The 22,500-nt window shown below is 46.7% G+C and overlaps 2 protein-coding genes across 3 annotated transcripts in view; both read right to left on the reverse strand.

Annotated features, from left to right (window-relative positions):
- The window catches only part of arb2a (ARB2 cotranscriptional regulator A), a 76,597-nt gene extending 58,817 nt beyond the window's left edge, over nt 1-17,780 (reverse strand). Inside the window, exons 1-6 of the mRNA XM_030359247.1 lie at nt 17,701-17,780; nt 16,934-17,079; nt 16,168-16,269; nt 12,281-12,381; nt 2,237-2,302; nt 68-275 (exon numbers count right to left, since the gene is read on the reverse strand). Coding sequence (XP_030215107.1) covers nt 68-275; nt 2,237-2,302; nt 12,281-12,381; nt 16,168-16,269; nt 16,934-17,039 — 583 coding nt within the window. The 5' untranslated portion in view covers nt 17,040-17,079; nt 17,701-17,780. The remainder of the gene's footprint in view (nt 1-67; nt 276-2,236; nt 2,303-12,280; nt 12,382-16,167; nt 16,270-16,933; nt 17,080-17,700) is intronic.
- Nucleotides 17,781-19,110: 1,330 nt separating this feature from the next.
- Nucleotides 19,111-22,500, reverse strand: part of kiaa0825 (KIAA0825 ortholog) — a 126,770-nt gene continuing 123,380 nt past the window's right edge. For both annotated transcript variants that reach the window (XM_030359761.1, XM_030359762.1), the window contains exon 23: nt 19,111-19,433. In XM_030359761.1, the coding sequence (XP_030215621.1) occupies nt 19,235-19,433 (199 nt within the window). In that variant the 3' untranslated portion in view covers nt 19,111-19,234. The remainder of the gene's footprint in view (nt 19,434-22,500) is intronic.

Raw genomic sequence — 22,500 nt, forward strand, 5'->3', positions numbered from 1 at the left:
TCCCCCCCCCCCCCCCCCCCCCCCCCCCCCCCCCCCCCCCCCCCCCCCCCCCCCCCCCCCAGCAGACCCCAGCGCCCCCCTACCTGCATGGCTCTGGTGATGAAGGGGATCTGCGTCCCAGAGTCCAGGTCCTGGTTGATGATGAGTCTGCGGGCCCACTGGCCGGCCCGCACCACGCCGCTGCCCTGGATCAGCACCAGCAGCCTGGCCGGGTTGGTCAGCGCGTCGGCGCTGTGGAAGATGAAGCTGCTGGCCTCTTCGTCCACCGCGTCCACCTGGTGGAGGGCGCAGGGAACGGGTTCAACGACACGGGAACCGCTTTAGTCCGGTTTGTTTACCGAGTCTGCTAAAAGGGCAGGAAATGGGCCAACTTGGGTGAGGGTTAATGTTAGGGTTAGGGTGAGGGTGACAGTTAGGGTTAGGGTTAGTGTTAGGGTTAGTAGTTTAAATGGGTCGGTTCAACTATACGTACACAAGTTTAATTCTGTTTATTGTTTGCTAGAAGGGAGGTAAAGGGGCAAAACTTGAAATAAGCAAAGCTATCAATGGCGAGCTTTCTGTGTTTTGTAGGTTCTAAGGTAAAATGGGAAACATACACAAGTTATGTCCAGTCGTTAGGGTTAGGGTTAGAGAATTTAAAATGTATGTAAAATGTGTGTATCGTGTTTGTGTCAACATTATGTGTATCCTTTGAACCCAAAATTTCCCAAGACACTCACAAAAACACAGACACACACAAACACAGACACACTAAGATAGACACACACACAGAGCATAAAAAGCATGGGTGGCAGCTGCAATAACATAATCCATGCAGACAAAGAGAGGCGAATGGGGGAGAAAATCTCACCCCTTATTCTCCTTTGCTCCCTTACTTGCCCTCTCTTTACTTGGCTGCAGTTAATCTGCTTAAAATCAGCGGTCACAAGTTCAACAGCACGCAGGTGGAAGGACCCACCGCACACACACACACACACACACACACACACACACACACACACACACACACACACACACACACACACACACACACACACACACACACACACACACACACACACACACACACATTCGGCTAATAACCCAACACGCACAAACAAGGACAGCCCCACCCCCTTGAATGTATAGACACATATGTGTATACACGTGCACGTGTGTGTGTTCACTGACACAGACACACAACGCACAACCAGACGCACAAACACCACAAACACGTGAACTGGATAGTGGGCAGCGGGAAACGCGGGACAAAGCTTTTATTTTTTCCTCCTATTTTCTTCGAGGGGAATAATGAGATGAATAGCAGCGAGAGATAAAGCAGTTAAGGTGTTTTGGGGGCTAATGAAAGCCACTGAGTCTCTGGCCGCAGTAGATTTATTGCCACTCCTGGCTATTCCAGCACACCACTACCCCACACTCCTGCTATAACCGAACCAAAGAAATGAAGAAAATAGCAGAGAAATAACAGGTATATCGTTGGCGATGAGGTTTGGGAGGTAAGGGTTTAAGCCCAAAAGCAGCAGCATCTTATCGCTCTCTTCTGATAGGACGCCACTGTATTTGGGACGCGGAAATTCTAAAAGCATTATTCTGCGTGCGTCCCGAACTGGCATGAGCTTTGGGCTTAAGGGCGAGGGTCTCTGTGCTGGTGGTGGTGGTGTTGGGGATAGAAGGGTAGGCACAGATTCCGACAAATATATCGGCTGCAGCCTGTGTGTGTATGTGTATGCATGCGGGGGGGGGGGGGGGGGGGGGGCAGAATAACATGTGTGACAGCCGGGTAGCAGTTCCCCTATAGTGCCACAGAGAGCAGAGCAGATTAAAGTGTTTGCGGTGCGGCAGCGCACACACCAGACGCCACGTCACAATACCGTTAATGTGTCGAGGAGACGGGTAAAGAGACAGGGCGGCGGGTTGGGTGGGTTAAGGGGAGAGGGGAGAGGAGCAGGGATGTGTGATCGAGGGGAAAGGAAGAGCGAGAGAGATAGAGAGCACAGGAGCGAGAGGGAATTGAAAGAGGAAGGGAAGAAGAGCCGATTTCAACCCAATTCTCCCCCTGCCCCATTCTGCATCTGTGTTTACGTTTATTTTATTTAAAGAATGACACACAACATCACAATCACTCTAAAGCCTGAGAATGGCATGTCAGTCCTAATATTCAATACCCACTTTAATCTTCAAGGCAAAGGGGAATCAAACAGGGCAAAGCCTGATAGTGTATATCCTGGGTACTTACTGGCACAATTGCTTTAGTCAGGCTGCACTCTTTTTCCAACAGCTCGTAAACATACTGCGTGAGGATCTGAAAGAAAACAACGAACAAAAACAAACCAACATTACAGATGAGCACAATGCAGTTAAATACCCAAAATATTTTAGTAAATCCACGCAGAAATCAAATGAATGCAATATACAATACATATTTGCTCTCATATCTGCTTGGTGTGTGTGTGTGTGTGTGTGTGTGTGTGTGTGTGTGTGTGTGTGTGTGTGTGTGTGTGTGTGTGTGTGTGTGTGTGTGTGTGTGTGTGTGTGTGTGTGTGTGTGTGTGTGTGTGTGTGTTCAGTGCACCTGGGTGTGCTTTAGCATCCATGATATAATTGTTATCAATTATCTCTTGTAAGCTTAAGCGTGACCAGGTGCATGTATACACATGAGTCGTATGGTGTGTCAAAAAGTCTGTTATCCGAGTGTGTACGTACATGTGTGTGTGTATGTGCACATGTCGAAAATGACATCTGGGAGACGTCAATAGGCAGGTAGATCAGCAGTAACTAACACCCAACACACATACACACACACACACATCGTAATCGCCAACCTTAACATAGTGAGATGCTTAATGTTGCTCTGCAAAAGAGGCATTAATCAGGTCACAGCCTGTGTCTGATTGTGTGCGTGTGAGCGTGTGTGCGTGTGTGTATGTCTCCGATCAGCCCCCTCGTAGTTTGGTGATGCACGTTATCTATATATGTGATTCAAACAGGAAGGGAGATGCAGTCAGGTCACGGCACAGCCGAATACTGACCACTTAGCAAGCGGCTATGATTATTCCACCAGTGCTCTGATGTGGTGTGTGTACCAGACACATGGCACCCTGGCACCGTGTGCGGTGTGCTGTTCTGTACGTGTCATCTGCATCTGAGTGTTGTTGGGTGGCAGCACCACAGACACAGCTGCAGGAGAAGCCCTGCCAAGCTCTTCATGTCCAAACCCAGTTTATCATTAGCATTTAGCATTGGCTTCACCAGCATGGACTAGTAGTGAGAGGGGGGGGTCGAGGGGGGGGGGGGTATAGCGGTGGCGCCATGGCGACAGAGCGTGACCGGGGAAAGGGCATGCGCTACTACTTTGGAGACCAGCTGACCTCACGAATCAACAGACGCTTCACACAGACCGCAGGAACAGCCCAAAGTCTGCTTGTGAATCCGAGTTGGAAGCACAGAACACAGCGGGCAGACAGGCAGACAGACAGAATGCCAAGGCCCAAGTTACCCTGGGCCATGGCAGGGAAACTGGTTCAAGCTAGTTAGCCGTAGCACGCACACACAACCACACACACAGAGCTGTAGCTTGGTCATTATCCCCATGCAGACTACAACAAAAGACCATTATCCAATAAAGGTCACTCACTCTCAATATGCCATAAAAAAAGGAAAAAGGGCCACTAAAATCAATTGTAAGAAATGAAAAAACGGAAACCTCATAACATTATAACAGCGTGATCTTTAATAGGATAAAAAAACAAAAACAAAAAAAGACCTCAATGCTAATGTAATTCCACTTCTAAAAATGAATGACGCCATGAGGCATTAGTTGCTTATTACCCTATGAGAGCCAATCACATGCGAGGGGACAGGCCAAATGAGATGAGAAATCCCACCATTTGACCCATTGAATGCAGGACGAAAATCCAGGGGGGGGGGGGGGAGTGATGGAGACTGCCGCGGCCCGCTCCGACGTAGGGTAATTCACTAAAATGTCAGCCGGTCTGATGGAGACTAAAATGATTCCAGGCTTCGGTACGATAGTGTTAAATGACATCAATAAGCCTTGTAGGAAATTTCATTTGCGGTGCGATATTTGTTCAGTGCCTCAGGTGGTCGGAGAACCATCTGATATAGAATGGGTTGGGGGGACGGGGGGGGGGGGGACGACAGAGGCTTCGACGACAGAGGAAGGGAGACAAAAGATGGAGAGAGGGCCGAGGTTTTCCTTTTTCATTGCTCCAGTCAAAATTCATATTGTGGTCGATAGCATCTAAGATAGCACAGTGACATACATGATGAAGGTGTTTTTTTTTATAACGTTCATTTTCCACAAAAGGCCATCAGATTGGTTCTATATTTTTGTTACATTAAACAGATAAGACTGATCCATGGCCAGAGATATGGGGGGGAAGTGTTGTTTTAAGAAGGTTGAGGACCTGCTGTTCTTAGATCAGCAATATTACGGATTAAGATCACATGAAAATAGAAGGTAAAAACAATATTCATAATTGTGTGCAGCTAGCCCAAAGGCAAACGCCTGTTCAAAAAGAAATCTGCATAAACAAACACGCACACACATCACACGCAATAACCCATACACTCTCTCTGCCAGTCGACTACAGTGAGGTTCTCTGTGGATTGCATCCAGTTGATCATCAGTCACTGGTTCTTTGTCCCTCAATCACCAATGTGTTACGAGTGCCTTGATGAGCTGCCTGAAGGGAGCCAGTATAGCTATGAGTCGTCAGGTTCACCAGACAGGAGGAGGAGGAGGAGGAGGAGTGGGTGAACGCATAAACACCACCGCAACGATGTCCTTGTGTTCATGTTTACCTCATTGTGTACCTCATTTATCAGTTTATTTCTCGAATCACACTGACACTTGACTTGATTCAATGCGAAACAAAAACGCCACACCGGGATCAAACACAGAGCACGTGCACGGCCTGATTAGTGTGAGTACAACAATCTCACTCGTTATCAAGTGACTTCAATCGAGGAACAACCACACTGTTCACCAGACGGCGGGGGCATCAAGTGGTTCCTGTTTCCTCTGTTTCTACTCCAGCAGAGCAGGTAGAGCCGAGCGGTTGGGGGGGGGGGGGGGGGGAGCGGTTGGGGGGGGAATAGTTGATGCACTCTAATGACTCTCTAAGCCTAGGGCTGTGGGGGGGACCCGAACCGCGAAGGCTTTTCCAAGCCAAGTGGTGTGAGCTCACCTCTGTGGTCTGCGGTGGGTTTGTACCGGGCGGAAAGTCGTGAATCAAAGAGAAAGAGGGGGGGGGGGGGGGGGGATCAGGAAGAGGAAGGAAGGGACTTGGAGCAGAAGCTCAGCGGGGAAGGAGAATAGGGGGGGGGGGGGATAAAACACAAGGCCGAGACGGAGACATAATCCCCGGGAGCCAGAGACTCGGTGCCAGCTCTCGTTCTAGCTAACAGCTGACAGGAAGTGGCTGGGATGAAGGGGGCTGAGGAGGGATGGACTGACCCACGGCGGGACAGAGGAGAGGGGGAGACCAGAGAGAGCAGGGGATGCTCTGGCCTCGATCAAGGGCCACACACACACAGGACCCGTCTTAATGAAGACCACTGCGACTGTAAATCAATATGTTTTGCAACTTCCCATGAGAGAGTCACAGAGCTCACAGACCTCCCACATTGGTGTGTGTGTCTCTGTGTGTGCGTGTTCATGTGTGTGCGTCTGTGTTCCCTCTGATTACAGTGGTCACGCCTGGTTTGGCTGACTGCCCCCAGGGCGATAAGGAGGTGATCCTTCCTGGACACACAGTAACCGAAGAAAAGATGGGGAAAAATAGGGTGTGTTTATATGAGAGAGAGAGAGAGAGAGAGAGAGAGAGAGAGAGAGAGAGAGAGAGAGAGAGAGAGAGAGAGAGAGAGAGAGAGAGAGAGAGAGAGAGAGAGAGAGAGAGAGAGAACGAGCAAGAGAGAAGGAGAGAGAGATGAGTAGAAAGATAAAAAGCTAAGTCGTAGATAAGAATGAGGAAGAGAGAGGTGGGAGAGGTCTATCTAAGTGCATGAGAGAGTGTAAGAGAGTGTAAGAGAGATGAGAGAGAGAGAGAGAGAGAGAGAGAGAGAGAGAGAGAGAGAGAGAGAGAGAGAGAGAGAGAGAGAGAGAGAGAGAGAGAGAGAGAGAGAGAGAGAGAGAAACATATTTAGTATGAGGGAGGCGGAGAGGTTAAGGAGGGATGGGAGAGGTTAAGGAGGCCTTGGAGGAGACTCCAGAGTCCAGGTGGACGTGAACCACGACACGGGGACAAGGAGGTCATTATGAGGCCGACCAGTGAGAAAAACGACCACAACACAATAATGACAGTGGCTTTGCTTTATACCTGTTCAAGCCTCTTTCACGTGACTAGGGTTATGTGTACCTGAACTACGATAACAAACACAGACAGACAGACATGTCAGTGACAGGCAGGCAGAGCAGTGGACAATGATGGAGCACGTCTGAACACTCCCCTCTTGGGCGAGCACACACACACACACACACACACACAAAAACACACACACACACACACACACACACACACACACACAGACCTCTTGTCTCCTTGGTCCAGAGCCCTCTCCGAAAGCCACTTAGCCACACAAGCCGGGGAGCGAGAGGAGGCATCAAAGCTGTTTATATAATGACACTGAAAGAGCTGCTCCACATGTGCACTATCAGTGACTACACGGCGGCAAGCAGCCCCTCTTCTCTGGAGAGCCCAGACGGGGCGAGGGAGAAGACAAGGAAGAAAAGAGAGAGAAAATCCCCGGAACAATGCTGCTGCATAGCACAGAAACGAGAGAGATGGAGAAGAGAGAGAGCAAGAGCGAGAGAGAGAGAAAAAGAGAGAGAGAAAGAAAGAGAGAGAACAAACAATAAGCTGGAGAGTACAATGCAATACAAAAAGTTGTTTATTCTGAGTCTGCCTTGTGCACCAGCACACGGTGTGGTTAAAATAGGTCATGTGGTTGGGAAATTGAGGAATCTGCTGGAGGAGAGAGACAGAGACAGCAAGAGAGAGAGAGAGAGAGAGAGACAGAGAGAGATAGCGAGCGAGAGATCACCATGACAGCGCCAAAAGGTCAAAATACGACAACACCCTTGAACCCTTGAGTAAGAAGATGGACGGAGAAGAGGGATATTGAAAGAAAGAAAGGGAGAGTATGTATGAGAGAGAAGGCTCCATCTTCGTTGGAGCCTTCCATTGGGAAAGCCCTCCCTCACTTAAACACCAGCATGATAGAGCCCATGCGGGAATTGCATCTCTCTCTCACCCCCCCCCCCTCTCCCTCCCTTCCTCTCCCTCCCTCCCTCCCTCCCTCCCCCCCTCTTTCTCCCTCCCTCTCTCCAACCCCCCCTCCCCCCCCTCTCTCCTCTCCTCTCCCTCTCTCTCCCTCTTCCTCTCCCTCTCTCTCTCCCCTTCCACCCTCTTTCCCTCTCTCCCATCCCTCCTTAACCTCTCCGCCTCCCTCATACTAAATATGTTTCTCTCTCTCTCTCTCTCTCCCTCTCTCTCTCTCTCTCCCTCTCTCTCTCTCTCTCTCTCCCTCTCTCCCTCTCTCTCTCCCCCCCTCTCTCTCCCTCTCTCCCTCTCTCTCTCCCCCCCTCTCCCTCTCTCTCTCTCCCTTCCTCTCTCCCACCCCCTCCCTCTCTCTCCTTCTTCCTCTCCCTCTCTCTCTCCCCCTTCCCCCCTCTTTCCCTCTCTCCCCGCGTAGTGAGATAATTGACCAGCAGTGGCCCAATACTCAGAATAACCCATGTTCACCGCCCTGTTCACATGCATTAAGAAAATGTCACAAAACAACACACCTTTACACCCTTCACCTATTGTTAGCATTACAGGTTTTACACTATAATAATTAATCTCTTGCTAATACACTGTCACTGTATTTCTCACTTCACTTTCACTATTTGTGTATTTGTGCGCATGTGTGTTTAAGTGTGTGCGTGTATGTGTGCCCCCAGTGGCAGTAGCAGAGTATACGTTGCTGCTAGTGCTATACAGTATTAAAACTGTGGGAGATGGTAAAGTGATGACAGCCAGTGAAAGTGGGCAGACAGCTGTCATTTAGAGTCCCTCTTTAGAGACTGTCTCTTAGCTCTCTGTCAAAATGTCCTTCGACTGAGTTCTGTGTGCATTTGAGTGCATATGTGAGTGCATGTGTGAGTTCATGTATGAATGTGCGTGCGTGAGTGTGTGTGCGTGTGTGTGTGTGTGTGCACCTCTTCCCAGAGCCCTGGGCAAAGTACTCTCTTGCAGGAAACCCACACTCTCTCCACTGTGTGTGTGTGTGTGTGTGTGTGTGTGTGTGTGTGTGTGTGTGTGTGTGTGTGTGTTTGCGTATGTGAAGCGCTAAAAGTGAATGGGAAATGCAGAGTAAGAGTCGAAAAAAGGGAAAGGAGGAGTAAAAAGGTGACAGATAGAGTAAAAGAAAGAAAAAGAAAGACAGACGGAAAAAAAGAGAGATAGAGGGCGCTTTCTAATTCAGCCATCTGGCTATTCTTACTTCATTACAATATTCTCAACGCGCCTGTGTGTGTGTGTGTGTGTGTGTGTGTGTGTGTGTGTGTGTGTGTGTGTGTGTGTGTGTGTGTGTGTGTGTGTGTGTGTGTGTGTGTGTGTGTGTGTGTGTGTGTGTGTGTGTAGATAGAGTGTAGATAGATGCGCACACACATAGATTTCCGGGTGCCTGCCAATCCACAGATGCAGGCAGCGAGAAAAGGAAAAAAGGAAGGAAAAAAAAAAGGAATCGTCATTTATTAACAGCTTAATAGACTCCATCTGTGCCCGGCCCTACGATCACGTTCTATCACAGAGATTCATCGCGGTATCACACACATCGGAGCGTAGATTACACATCACTTCTGCTGAGGTGACCTCACATCCCCAGGCAGCTACAGTGTAGGCCGACCACACGTCACAAGGACCATGAGAGACTAAATGAATAAATACATGGAATACAGAAGAACCTTGTGGTACCTACCCAACCAGTCAGCTGGGCCACAACTAATGACGTCTAAATAAATCTGTTTTGGTTTCAAATAAAGCATCCAAAATATCTCGGAGCATTTTTGGTCTGAGTAAATACAGACAAAAGTAAATAAAACTTGAATAAAATGTTTGACAATGAACTGCCATATTTCCATGATTGTTGAAATACCTTTATTTTATTCTAAAGTACTTTATCTTCATTAATCCTTGAAATCCAACTAAATAAGAGCAGCAGTGTTTCTTAGACTCTACTACGGGACCTTAAGAAATTAATATCAGACTCTACTACGGTACATAAGCAAGTTCAAATAACATGGATTTGCCAAAGTCGTCCCTCCAATCCCTATGGAGACGTTTAAATCATTTAGGGCCATGCGTCTCGGGAACATGAACGTTAAAATAATAGTTCTCCCTCATAGCATAGCTTCCGTCAAACAGGTCCCTCATACAAATAAACCGAACAGCGGCAACAAGAGAAAACACATCTCCCAACATTGCTGTTGCACTGAACTCAGAATGACTTGAGCCTCTCTTCTCCTCCAGCATAACCTCCATTCAGAGCTCGGCTCAAGTGCAAATTGGACATCTGGTGCTGTGATGTGTCTGACAATACAGCTGCCATCCAAACGTGCACTCACACACACACAGACACCCTGTCACACGCACAGACACGCTATCACATGCACACCCTGTCACACGCACACAGACGCTACCACATGCACACGCTATCACACACACACACACACACACACACACGCAATCCCACGCACACTTTATCACACACACACACAATCACTTCACAAGCACACACACACACAATCTCTCGCTCTCGTACAGACACACACCCACAGACACACTCTCTCTCTTCTGTGGGTAAAGAAAGAAAATGAAAGAAGCGAAGGCAGAACATTGGAGGGCACGGACGACGCCGTGGCATTCACAGTCGGTGCCAGGTCCAGACACACGGAGGCCTCCTCCTACCCTGGCTCTGCCTCTGAAAGGCTGCCCGGTTGCATTGTGGGTAGCTGAGGCCCCTTTCAGGTGTCTGGTTGATGGAGGGCGATGGGGGTCTTTCTAGAGTGGTATTGTTCCGTGGCGGGCCCCTCTGCTTTGGAGACCTGGTCTAGTTTGCCCCCCCCCCCCCCCCTCCTCCACTGACCTCGGTGTAAAAGCCCCAGCGGCTCACCTCAACTGGAAGTCCCCAGAGGCCGATCCGTGAATAGGTAACCCGCCTCTCATCCTATCCACAGGGAGCGGAGGAGGCGGGCGAGGGGGGGAGCTGAGGGAGGGGGGTTCAAAGGTAGATATTCATGTTAAAGTACGCCCTGGTGTGTGTCCTCGGGAAAGACGCGGAGGCATGTAAGTGCAGACGGAAACATCCACAAAGGTGCTGACAGAGCATTGTAACCTACGTGTTCAGCAGCACAAACACGACCGGGTGTCAGTTTCCACTGGCAAGGCTTTCTTAACGGCAACGGCGGGAAAGAACCTTTTATGTTATGCACTTGGTTTGTACACGGTTTGCCTTTCCTGTAAATTATCAAAGGCATGATGCAACACAGAGAGAGAGAGACAGAGAGAGAGAGAGAGAGAGAGAGAGAGAGAGAGAGAGAGAGAGAGAGAGAGAGAGAGAGAGAGAGAGAGAGAGAGAGAGAGATTATGGTGCTTCTGCAGGTTTTGCCCCTTTATATCCAACAGTTAATCTCCTGCAGAGTGCACACTCGTATACCTTTATACAGGCCCACATCAAACCCTTCCATTGACATTCATGTCTTTTATTCCCACTTTACTTTTTTTATCGTAATTATATTGTGCATTACATTGAATGGTTTTAAGGACAAATGAACAGCATCTGACGACATCCTCCCTGACGATCAGTTGCCGGTGATCAGAGCGGGTTGCCTCCGTTTATTGGACGCCGGTGATGAGGTTGGTGTGCACTAGGTGTGTTTTAACAAAGTCCTCCCCATCCTGCTACCCAATACATCCTGCTACATCCTTTACAGATACTGGGGGAGATGGTGGTGGCTAAGCCCTCGGAAGAAAGAGAGTTTCAGGGAGGGAGGGGGGGGGGGGGGAGGCACGGGGACGGGGTGAGGGACGGGGACGGTGGGGGGAGGGGGGGGGGGGGGGGGGGGAGCCTTCACACGAGGCTGGATCTCAAAGGAGCTCCACCTGCATTAGGAATAATAACCAAATAAATAAATAAAGAGGTAATCCCACAAAAGGGTCTATCGCTTTGCTTTGAACTTCAAATAATGAGCACAACAATTAAAAGCAAAGTAGCGCGGGATGCAAATGCAACACAAAAAATAAAAGAAAGATTACAAAGAACATTTGTCTCATTATCTTCCCGTGTTTTTTCCCGTTCATACGGAGGTGCAGGAGTGAACGAGAGGTAAACTTTGGGATGAAGGTGTTGGAATTGGACCACTGCAAAACTCAAAAACAAGTCGCAGGGTTTGATGAAATAATTGTGTGTTCTTGCTTACCACGTGTGTATTCCCTCCTGCCATTTCAAACTAACTTTCCATGTACTAAGAAACAAGACAGTGATACGACTACACAGTATATTCAGTTTCAAGCTTTTTCATGTACGGTTCTTCAACATTTAGTATTTGGTGGTTAGGATCCATACACAAGCGTATTGGCAGCAACCTGATACACTGGTAGTATCTTGCAGTGTGGATGATTTGTTTTTTGCAGTCTGATTTGTCAGTGTGCCCAATGACGGATAAGGATATTGAGATAGCCAAAGACAGAAAGATTAAAATGGTACGATTCTGAAAAGAGTGTTGTAATCAAATAAAAGCACAACCAATCATGAAAAAGAAGCAGGGAACCGCAGCAAACACGTCGATTCAGTCCCTGTGCTGCTTTATTGCTGTTTACACTGCCTTCCACGAGATTACCAAAGCTGCTATGTCAACAATGACAAATATGTAGGGGTGCTGTACCTTGTGTTTTTCATCTGTATGTGTCTGCCTTAAGCACATAAGGTAAATCTCATTGTGCTTCAACGTGATTCATATTCTTAAAACGATCGTGTATTGTTTTGGTAGTGGCAATTCTGTTGATGAATTCTGTGCATAAGTCTGGTTCATGCCACCATGTTTAGAGTTCATCTTGCTGGACATGCCCTAGGTAGAACCCAGCCTGTTGTTGTAGTGAGTGAGTGAGTGAGTGAGTGAGTGAGTGAGTGAGTGAGTGAGTGAGTGAGTGAGTGAGTGAGTGAGTGAGTGAGTGAGTGAGTGAGTGAGTGAGTGAGTGAGTGCTTGTGCTAGCTACCTCTCCGAGAGCTTCGTAGCGTTTCTGGTTCCAGCGGTGTAGGTCCTCCTTGGCGTTGAACACGAAGGCTTCCCCTGTCTTTATGTGTCTGAGCTGGCCTTCTGTGAGGGTGAGGAAGGAGGGAAGGAAGGGAGGCAAACAATGGAGGGATGGAGAAAGAAAGAAGGAGAGAAAGAGAGAAAGAGAGAAAGAGAGAAAGAAAGAAAGAAAGAAAGAAAGAAAGAAAGAAAGAAAGAAAGAAAGAAAGAAAGAAAGAAAGAAAGAAAGAAAGAAAGAAAACCAAACCATAAGGTTTAATATGTTCCAACACAGCGTATCAGCAATGTTCCCAGACAACGTGTGTTTAAGTGCAGCCCTAAAAGCCCGTCCAGAACCACGGGATTCAGCCAGAGGATGAGGCCCTGTGCATCGCATGTTCACATGTTCTCCCCATGCAGGCGCTTCAAGCATGTGCTGCCGTTTCCTCTCACCTCTAAAGACATGCAGATTAGGGCTAATTGAAAGCCACGAACGGCCCGCAGGTATGTATGGTGCAGGAGTGTGTGACCGTGCAATGAACTGATGTTTTACATTGCGTGCTATGCCAGCAGTGAGATGGGCTACGCTTCAACTGTTCAACCGTGTGTGTGTGTGTGTGCGTGTGTGTGTATGTGTAATGAGATTTAAATGCTGGCAGGACAAACCCCCGGTCAACCCCCCAGCCAAAAAAGGGGAAAAAATCGAAACTGCCTTGACCTTCTTGTTTCGGATTTCCAGTAGCCCCTCTTTTAGTCCCATTGTTTCACTCCCCAATCCGGCTCCCATCTGGCCTGTGCACTGAGCGATCCTACAGTGAAGAAGTCTGGCAGACTAGACCTGAACAGCAGGTGAAACAATTACCAAGACCGCCTACATTTATTTTTATCCATCCGATATCATCATACCGATCTGACTAAGTAACAGCGTGGAGTGCTGTAGCTAAGATAGAATAAATGACTAAGACTTCAGTCTCTGTGTGTGTGTGTGTGTGTGTGTGTGTGTGTGTGTGTGTGTGTGTGTGTGTGTGTGTGTGTGTGTGTGTGTGTGTGTGTGTGTGTGTGTGTGTGTGTGTGTGTGTGTGTGTGTGTGTGTCCCTTCGATAAAATACAACCCCAATTATCACCAGGTCCTGCTAAGTGAAACATAATCGACTACATGTATTCTTACGTGGTTTGCTTTGCTTACAATATCTCAAAAACTTTTCATACCATCACATTAAAATGGATTGCGCAAAAGCAAAACAAGTAAACAGAAACACCTTCAGTATCAGCGGTGTAGGAGGTTGATACAGGTTGATTGGTATGTTTTCCTTTTGGGGACTTTGTTTCTTATAGACAATTACGCATTTACGAGTGTGTAACCCCTACAGTAGTACCTGGGTGATGAGCTCATCGATCCTGCCGCTGACACGGGAACCCAATAAAAACACTAAAGAGTGTTTAATTTAATTTTGACCTTTATGACGGCACAATATGGAGGAGCTAAACCACTGGGGAGGAAAGTACACATACTTAACCCAAACAGCCAGGGGGCCCTCATTCTTTCTCCGTTATTGCAAGAGCAAATCCAGCTTAGATATAAAAACATTTATGTAATATTTTGTGATGATAAAGGGATACTCAAGAATTATTTTTCGGGGTGTATTGGTTTGTTTTGTGCTCTAGCCTCTTTTAAATTGCCCCTATATTCAAGCTGCTATCACAGTGATAAATGTTTGCAACTGCAACTCGCACAATCTGCATTACAGCAATTGCCGTGCGGGCTGATTGTAAAGACAACACGTATCGCGAGTCCTGTTGTATCCAGAGCAGCCTGGTGCCAGAGAGGCAGAGGAGCAGAGAGAGACTTACACACACTAGAACCTTGAAGGAATCAATTATGCATTGATGGTGGGCTAAGGATCTAAACACTGTTGCCTAACGTAGGGGAGAGTGGATTTATAATGAAACCCTTACCATGTGGAGAGGGGAGAGAGAGAGAGATGGAAAGAGAGGTAGGGGAGGAAGAGAGATACAGAGAGAGGGAGAGGGAAGAGGGACAGACGAGGGAAATTAGAGAAGGAATGAGATAAGTGTGGAGGAGAGAGGTTCAGCTCCATCAGCTCTCCATCCCTTCATGCAACCTCTCGGAGGAATAACAATTCCACAACTTTGCTACTCTTCACTTTTCCTCTTCCTCGGTAACTGTCATAATTAGCATTCTGTTCTCAATTTGGCCGCTTAATTAGGTGTACATAACCTTGGAGTTTCTAGTAATGGAAAACCGCAGGGCCACGGAGATGAAGCCGTCATCTGCAGTGATTAAGATACCTGCAAACCGTCGTACACAGCCTCCGCGTCTGTGTTCCCTCCATTACACGGTCAAATTAACATTTTTGTTCCACCCGTCTTCAGCAGGAGTAACCAGGGTGCAGCCACAGAGACGCCTGCGAGCGCGGAGCCAGCTGACGAGATACATCCTGAGGGAGCTCTGCCGCTCTTATAGGAACCATGCCCTTCTCCAACATGCATTTTGTGCAATTGGGCCTGTCGTGTGTGTGTGTGTGTGTGTGTGCGTGCGTTTTCGTGCGTGAGAGAGTGTGTGAATGCGTGCGCATGTCTGTGTGTGTCACGAGCGAGATGAAATAAAGACAAAATGTAGATTAAAAAGGAAACAGACACAAGAAGGAGAAGAAGGGAGCCAGAGACCAAGTGAGAAATAAAAGTCGCTAGATGTCCCCTTCTGTGGCAGGTTGATATTCAAAACGTGTGTGCGTGTGCGTGTGCGTGTGTGTTGTGTGGTAGTGGTGGCGGCGACGGGGAGGGGTCTATTCTTAGACACAGGCAAGTTATGCAAATGCTCCGTCAGATGGAGGCCAAGGCTGAGTAGGTTACTGACGGGCCGTACAGTACACAACATGTCCCCCCGCTCAGCCAGCCAGCCCCTCGCCTGCCAGCCAGCGGAGACACTGACAGAGAGCACATGAAAGTGGGACCGAGTCAGGAGCGAGCAAGGCAGTGTGGGGGGGGAAGAGAGAGAGAGAGAGAGAGAGAGAGAGAGAGAGAGAGAGAGAGAGAGAGAGAGAGAGAGAGAGAGAGAGAGAGAGAGAGAGAGAGAGAGAGAGAGAGAGAGAGAGAGAGAGAGAGAGAGAGAGAGAGAGACAGAGAGAGAGACAGAGAGAGAGAGAGAGAGAGAGGAAGCAAGTGATACCCTATCGCTTGTGGAATGCTTAAAGAGACATGGACATTATTATGGAGTCCCCACACCATCATCCTTCGAAAGTCTTCCATCGCTCCACTTCTCTGCCTCGTCGGATTGAAACCCCAGAGGAAAACTGAACTTCCTGCTTTGGACTTACATTGCCTCTTCCGACTGAGAGAGTGGATGTAGAACAATGATACCAGTAATTAAAAAAGGTTGATGATAAAAAAGATAATTCTCGAATAAACATAGACACTGTTTATTGCTTTCGAGCATGATTCCATCCTAAATCCAATTGATATTATTCCAGACTTGCATTTATCAAGTTACATTTATTACATTGTAGTGTCACAATTATGTAGAATAATAATTGTCACTAAGGCACAAAGATGCATCTTTCCAAAAAAGTGTGTAGCCTTTTTAAGGGTCCAGCTTATCTTTTATACACACTATAATACATCATGTTATAAAGGCAGTTTAAAAGGGGATTACAGCTAAATGAAACGTCATACAGCTTCCTATCCTATCCTACCTAGGAGCCCACCACTTTGCCATTTAGTTATTTTCCATTATTCCTATCCATTTGGTTTTGCTAAATGCTAAGCTAACCATGCTGTTTAGGTATAAGTAGTGATGCAGAAGAGGATATTGTCAAAGACACAAAGGTGGTTCCCCAGTAGTTGGCTTACTTTGGTTGAAGGCGTACTCAAACTCCTCCAGAGTGGCGGGGAAGGTGAGGGGCGGCTCGTCTTTCTTCATCAGCTCGTCCAGGTCTATTCTGGAGAGCAGATCTGACACCAAGCACACACTCATTAGCCTTATATATAGTATACCATGAAGTGGAATTCAATATGTCTATTCAATAGTAACAATAAAAAATGTATGACTAAATAATCATTCATATTTATCATAATAGCATGACTAATTATATGACTGAAACTAGATTAAATCCATAACTCACTAAAAGTATCTCAATAAAAAAATAAAAAAAGAATACATACTACATACACAGAGGAAATTAAATCAAACTGATATTTTCCTTGGGAATATTGCTTCCACATCATATAACATGTAATCGAGAGTTATTTAGACACAACTCTGTCACAACTTCTTACTTTCAAAATGTGCTATTTTACATGGTGTAATTAGTTAAACTTAAATCAGGAATGGATAGGACATAGACGTCGGACTGCCGTTGTACATTAAAGTTAAGGGGATATTAATATGGGATACTGCTGCAATGGTTAAACTAATAAGGTTTCACGTAACTATGGCTCATTTGATTTATGTTTTGAATAGCTGTCCAGCACATGAATGATGGACTGTAATTACACAAAATCACATGCCAGGAGCAGAATATCCCCTTTGGAATCCCATGTGTGCTTTAACCACATAATATCGTCCTCTGGTCTGTCAGAAGGATTCATGTTACAGTGGCCTGGCGTGTGCTCTGACCTTTGAGTGCGGTGGTTTTCTCTCTGTCTTCCTGTCCAGCCACATGGGCCATGATGCTCAGCAGTGTGTAAAGGCTTTTAAGTACAGCACAATGCTTAGCCAACATGGATCCTCAGTTCCCAGTAGCACCAGTTATTAGATCCACCCTGCGTTGTGTGGGCCAAAAAGACAATCATTAAAACGTGACATTTGAAAGGGTGTTTAAGAGGGCGTGTTTATACCCTGTATACATACCTGTAACTATCAATACACTAGGTGGAAAACTTAAATACCTAATGTAGTTGAAAAATAACCTTCTGAATGTTTAACTCCATTCGTGCCTTTGTTTTAACGCGTTACACTACAGTACGTGTTCAGTGGGTGGAGGAGGTGACCGCCCTGCGATTCTGCAGCCATCATAGATCAAAGCTTGGCGCGCAAGTTTGTAGGCTATAATTAACTCATCTTCAGGTTCTATTAAACAAAGTAAAGTCCGTACACAAACTAAACGACAGGAACACACTGAACAACGACTACTATTACATGCAAAGTAAAGAGTCTGGACGCAATTTAACAAGTAAACAATTCACATCAAGTGTTTTATTCACTAAGAGAAGATGGGGTGTGCAGTGTGCATTAACTCTTCAGGTGAACCATTCCTGCGAGATACACTATGCGTGTTTTCATAAAGCGCTCGAATATCGACTCTGGTAAACACAGGCTCTGTAGAGGCTTTAGGTTTGAACATGACTCTGGTAATAGCACAGCTTTAGGTTGGACTCACGCACCAGCATGCCACTTTCCCCACTGTCGATGCTTCCTAGAGATTTCCAAAACAGGAAGAACTCACGACACCAGCGTAATGACGTGAAGCTTCCGGGTTACCGGGGCAACGGCATGGAAGGGGAATTTAAAGGAACAGTTACCCTTCGTGGAATTGCAGCGAGATGGAGCTACTGACACAGATGCGTGTATTTACTATGTGTAATGCATATTAAAGCCCGTTTCACAATGCTTGAAGTTGAACACACCATGAACACATCAGTTGCTTGTACGTGGACAGGAAGCTAACAAAGAATTAGTTTGACTGACGCAAAACAACATTGATCTCAACGGATGATTGTGTTTATCCTCCGTCTAAGGCATTGTATCAGGGTGTTTTTTCAAGTTAAACTATGAAAGGGCCTAACATGGATTAAGTAATGCATCCATCATTCGAAAGGTACTTCATAGCTCACCCCTACACATGGTAAAATGTGTTGTATAGCTTAACACAGGCCTCGTTAGTTGTTCACTTAGAAAATACACTCATAATAAAGGAAAATAAAGAAAACAAACGTTTGAAAAGTCAAATAGTTTTTATTTTCAAATTGTGGGACGCATTGACAAAGCTACATACAAATAATGACTGGAAGAAGTATCACAAAACATATTCTTGGTTTGCACAACATTCAGAGTGAGAGTAAGCTGGGGGAGAACATTTTGAGGAAGGGCTGTTGTCGAATGCACACATCTAAACTCAAACAAAGCTCTTGATGTCCGCTTTTAGGAAGCAGGGAGAAGCAGGCTGACACTCAGGGCCATAAAAAAGTGATCACACATTTCCATGCAAACAAAAGCCGGCTTTTCCTTCCCCTGTGCAGACTCCTGAATAATATGTTCTCCAAAAAAATGAAAAAAACAGTGATCCAGGCTAGGAGTGAATAAAGAACTTGAATCCTGCGCATACAAGAGAGAAAACATATTTCCTCCTCCCTCCCTCCCTCTATTTCTTCCTTTGTCTCTCTTTGCATCTCTCTCTCTCTCTCTCTCTCTCTCTCTCTCTCTCTCTCTCTCTCTCTCTCTCTCTCTCTCTCTCTCTCTCTCTCTATGTTGCGTCTTTCACACACACACACACACACACACACACACACACACACACACACACACACACACACACACACACACACACACACACACACACACACACACACACACACACACACACACAAAACACACATAAACATAAACACACAAACTTACTTTGTTACACTACAACATTTATAAAAACAGATACATTTTAACCTATGGCATCTTTCTACAAACATAAAAAAAGTGCAGATGAAAAAAGATATGTACATATGTACAAACAATCATCAGCATTGGCCGAACTATACACACTTACTAATAATTCACAGTATATAAAGCAATACAAACTGGTGTTTTGTGTGTGTGTGTGTGTGTGTGTGTGTGTGTGTGTGTGTGTGTGTGTGTGTGTGTGTGTGTGTGTGTGTGTGTGTGTGTGTGTGTGTGTGTGTTGTGTGCGTGTGTGTTCGTCGTGTGCTATCTGAGGATATTTTCACCAGTCGGCTCGGCTTCTTCTGCTGGAGACTCTGTCTGCGTCTGAGAAGCTCCTGGAGCCTCCTCCTCCTCATCATCGTTCCCTCTGGGGCCGCAGTCACAGGGGAAGAACTCTGCTCTTAGCTTCTCCACCAGCACCCTCTCCTCATCCTCCAGATCTGCATCGTCCTGCATCTCCCACCTGGGAAACAGAGCGGGAGCTCGAGTTAGCTATGCCTGCACAATGCAGATGTAAGGCCCTTAAAGCATCTCATCAGTAGATGGAGCATCAAGTCAAACTGGTGGAACGTCAATACCCATGTTCATTTGATGCAAAATCTACTTGTTTTAATAGATCCTTCGTCAAATGCAAATTTGCCCAAAATGTCACACCTGGCAAAAAAAAAGAGGCAACTTTAATTAAGGTAATGCATTCTGATCCGTTCAACAGAACTTCCCATCCGATTGTTAAGTCACTGAAAGTTAATTTTGTGCATTTCTCGCTTTCTCTCTTCCCTTAGGTTCCATCCTTTTGTCTCCTGGCTATCTCTATTTACAATATGATAGAGAAGGGATTGGGTATTCAAAGATATCATTGCATGATTGATGAATTTGAGTCTCAATATTTGCAACTGAGCAGATCTCATATTCACATAAAATATGCCAAACATTTGCATCCTATTTTTCTCCAAATCTGCAATAGTGTACAGTAGGTACACTGACACAAACACACACACAAACAAACACACACACACAGCTGCACACACACACACAAACCCACGCGCACACACAAATGCACACACACGCACACCCACGCACGCACACACACACACACACACACACACACACACACACACACACACACACACACACACACACACACACACACATACACAGGGGGGCATTGGACACAGGACAATATACATAAATGTCACATGGGTGCCAGATAAAGGTAGGAGGGGTGCGAGGGAGAGAAGAAGGCAAGTGGAGCACCAAGCAATAAAGGAGAGAGAGGTGGGGGGGGGGGGAAGCAGACAGGAAGACAGGATGGCACGCTAAAGGTTTTTCAATGTTTAATTTTCAAATAGGATTAAGCAGAATGACATTTAGCTGAAGGTTACAGACTCAGCATTGTCTTAGCTGATATTGATATGCAGGAGGTGCCCTGCTTGTCACCGGGACAAACACCGCTGATGAATGAGGAGCCTTTCCTCAGGAAGGTGTTAAGTGCAAATTTGTAAAAGGAAAGAGTGCTAGAGAGATGGGGAGAAAGAGAGGGAGTGAGAGAGAGAGAAAGAGAGAGAGAGAAGAGAGAGAGAGAGAGAGAGAGAGAGAGAGGGGGGGGGGGGATAGAGAGAGAGAGAGAGAGAGAGAGAGAGAGAGAGAGAGAGAGAGAGAGAGAGAGAGAGAGAGAGAGAGAGAGAGAGAGAGAGAGAGAGAGAGAGAGGGGGGGGGGGGGATAGAGAGAGAGAGAGAGAGAGAGAGAGAGAGAGAGAGAGAGAGAGAGAGAGAGAGAGAGAGAGAGAGAGAGAGAGAGAGAGAGAGAGAGAGAGAGAGAGAGAGATGGAGGGAGAGAGAGAGAGAGAGAGAGAGAGAGAGAGAGAGAGAGAGAGAGAGAGAGAGAGAGAGAGAGAGAGAGAGAAGAGAGATGGAGAGAGAGAGAGAGAGAGAGAGAGAGAGAGAGAGAGAGAGAGAGAGAGAGAGAGAGAGAGAGAGAGAGAGAGAGAGAGAGAGAGAGAGAGAGAGAGAGAGAGAGAGAGAGAGAGAGAGAGAGAGAGAGAGAGAGAGAGAGAGAGAGAGAGAGAGAGAGAAGGGGGAAGTGAGGATTAGCATGATAGTTTGCCATGTACGCTGTCACCTGATTGCGTTGCATAGTGAGTAAATTAGTCTGCAAACTACGGCTTCTGCATTCCTGGGCTTTTTCTTCACCTCACCGTAGAAAAAAACGAACAAAAAAACAAAGCAAAACAAGTCCTGAAAAGTGTGCAAGGTACCACACTTTGTCGTGTGTACCTAATTTGGGAAATATACAACGCAACGATAGCGCTTGGATATGCATAAATGCACTAAAGTTTGACAATAACTTCACTGTATCCTCATTTCTGTAAGTTTTTACCCCCTCGAAAATTTACATCTTAATAAGAGGAGTCTTACCCTTTAATTTGTACGGGCTCTGCTCATTTCTCATGCATTAATACTGCAGCTGCTGACGGGGCCCTTCCTCTGAATACATCATAGGACACACATATTAAGACTCATATATTTACGGGATTGATGCCACGGGAGATATTCTGAGAGTGAGATGAAAAGGCTGGCTCAGTTGTATTTCAACATGTAGGACAACGTAAGCTGTCCTAATTATGGACTGACGAAAAAGAGAGCGATAAAGAGAGACAAAAGCCATGGATCACCGTACGCAGTATAACGAGCAGCGCTTTTCAAAAACTAAAACTAATCGCGGAACACTTTCTCCGAGATCGAACACCTGCTACATCTCTAAAAGCCCTCGTGCTGTTTTGTTTTCGTTTGCGTTGGCAGGGATGAGGCAAGAATACCAAATAACACCATACTCTACGGGACGAGAAGAAAGGACCGAAAAATGATAGGCTCAAAGATGCCGTGGCCAGTGGTTTCCAGCTGTCATGGAGCTGAGTGGTTTGTCTCAGAGCGCTGGGTGTTTGTGCTGCACCGGGTGCCCTTGCTCTCCCTGCGACGGGGACCGCTGTTTGTTTTAAGGGCTCGCCTGTCAAACAGAGAGCCGCGCTGGACAGCCAGACACCCGGCTAAATGACTCTGACAGCGGGCCTAATCAGAGGCTTCACACATTGCCCGAGGGCCTGGAGGATCCATCATAACCCAAGCCTAAATATTTAAAGTGCTAAACTTTCCAAAGGTCATGCCTCCGCATGTATGTGAAGGGTGTGATGTGACAGAGGAGAAGAGGAGAGCACCGGGGGAAAGGGACAGAGAAAGACCAGAACGAGAGAGGGAGAGGACGAAAATGCACAAGTGTGCGTGCGGGTGTGTGTGTGTGTGTTTCTGTGTGTGCGAGTTTGGTACGTGTACGTGAGTGTGTGAGGGTCTAGTATGTGTGTGTGTGTGTTGGGGGGGGGGGGGTCAAGTATGGCGTGTGTGTGTGTGTGTGTGTACGTGTGTCTGTGTGTGTGTGTGTGTGTTTGTGTGTGTGTGTGGGTTTGTGTTAGGGTGTGTAAGCTTGTATGTCCTTTTTCACGCCTGTTGACAAGACGTTTAGAGAAGGACATGCATGG

This window comes from Gadus morhua, chromosome 6 (genome assembly GCF_902167405.1).
Source record: "Gadus morhua chromosome 6, gadMor3.0, whole genome shotgun sequence".
In the NCBI taxonomy this organism is placed as follows: domain Eukaryota; kingdom Metazoa; phylum Chordata; class Actinopteri; order Gadiformes; family Gadidae; genus Gadus; species Gadus morhua.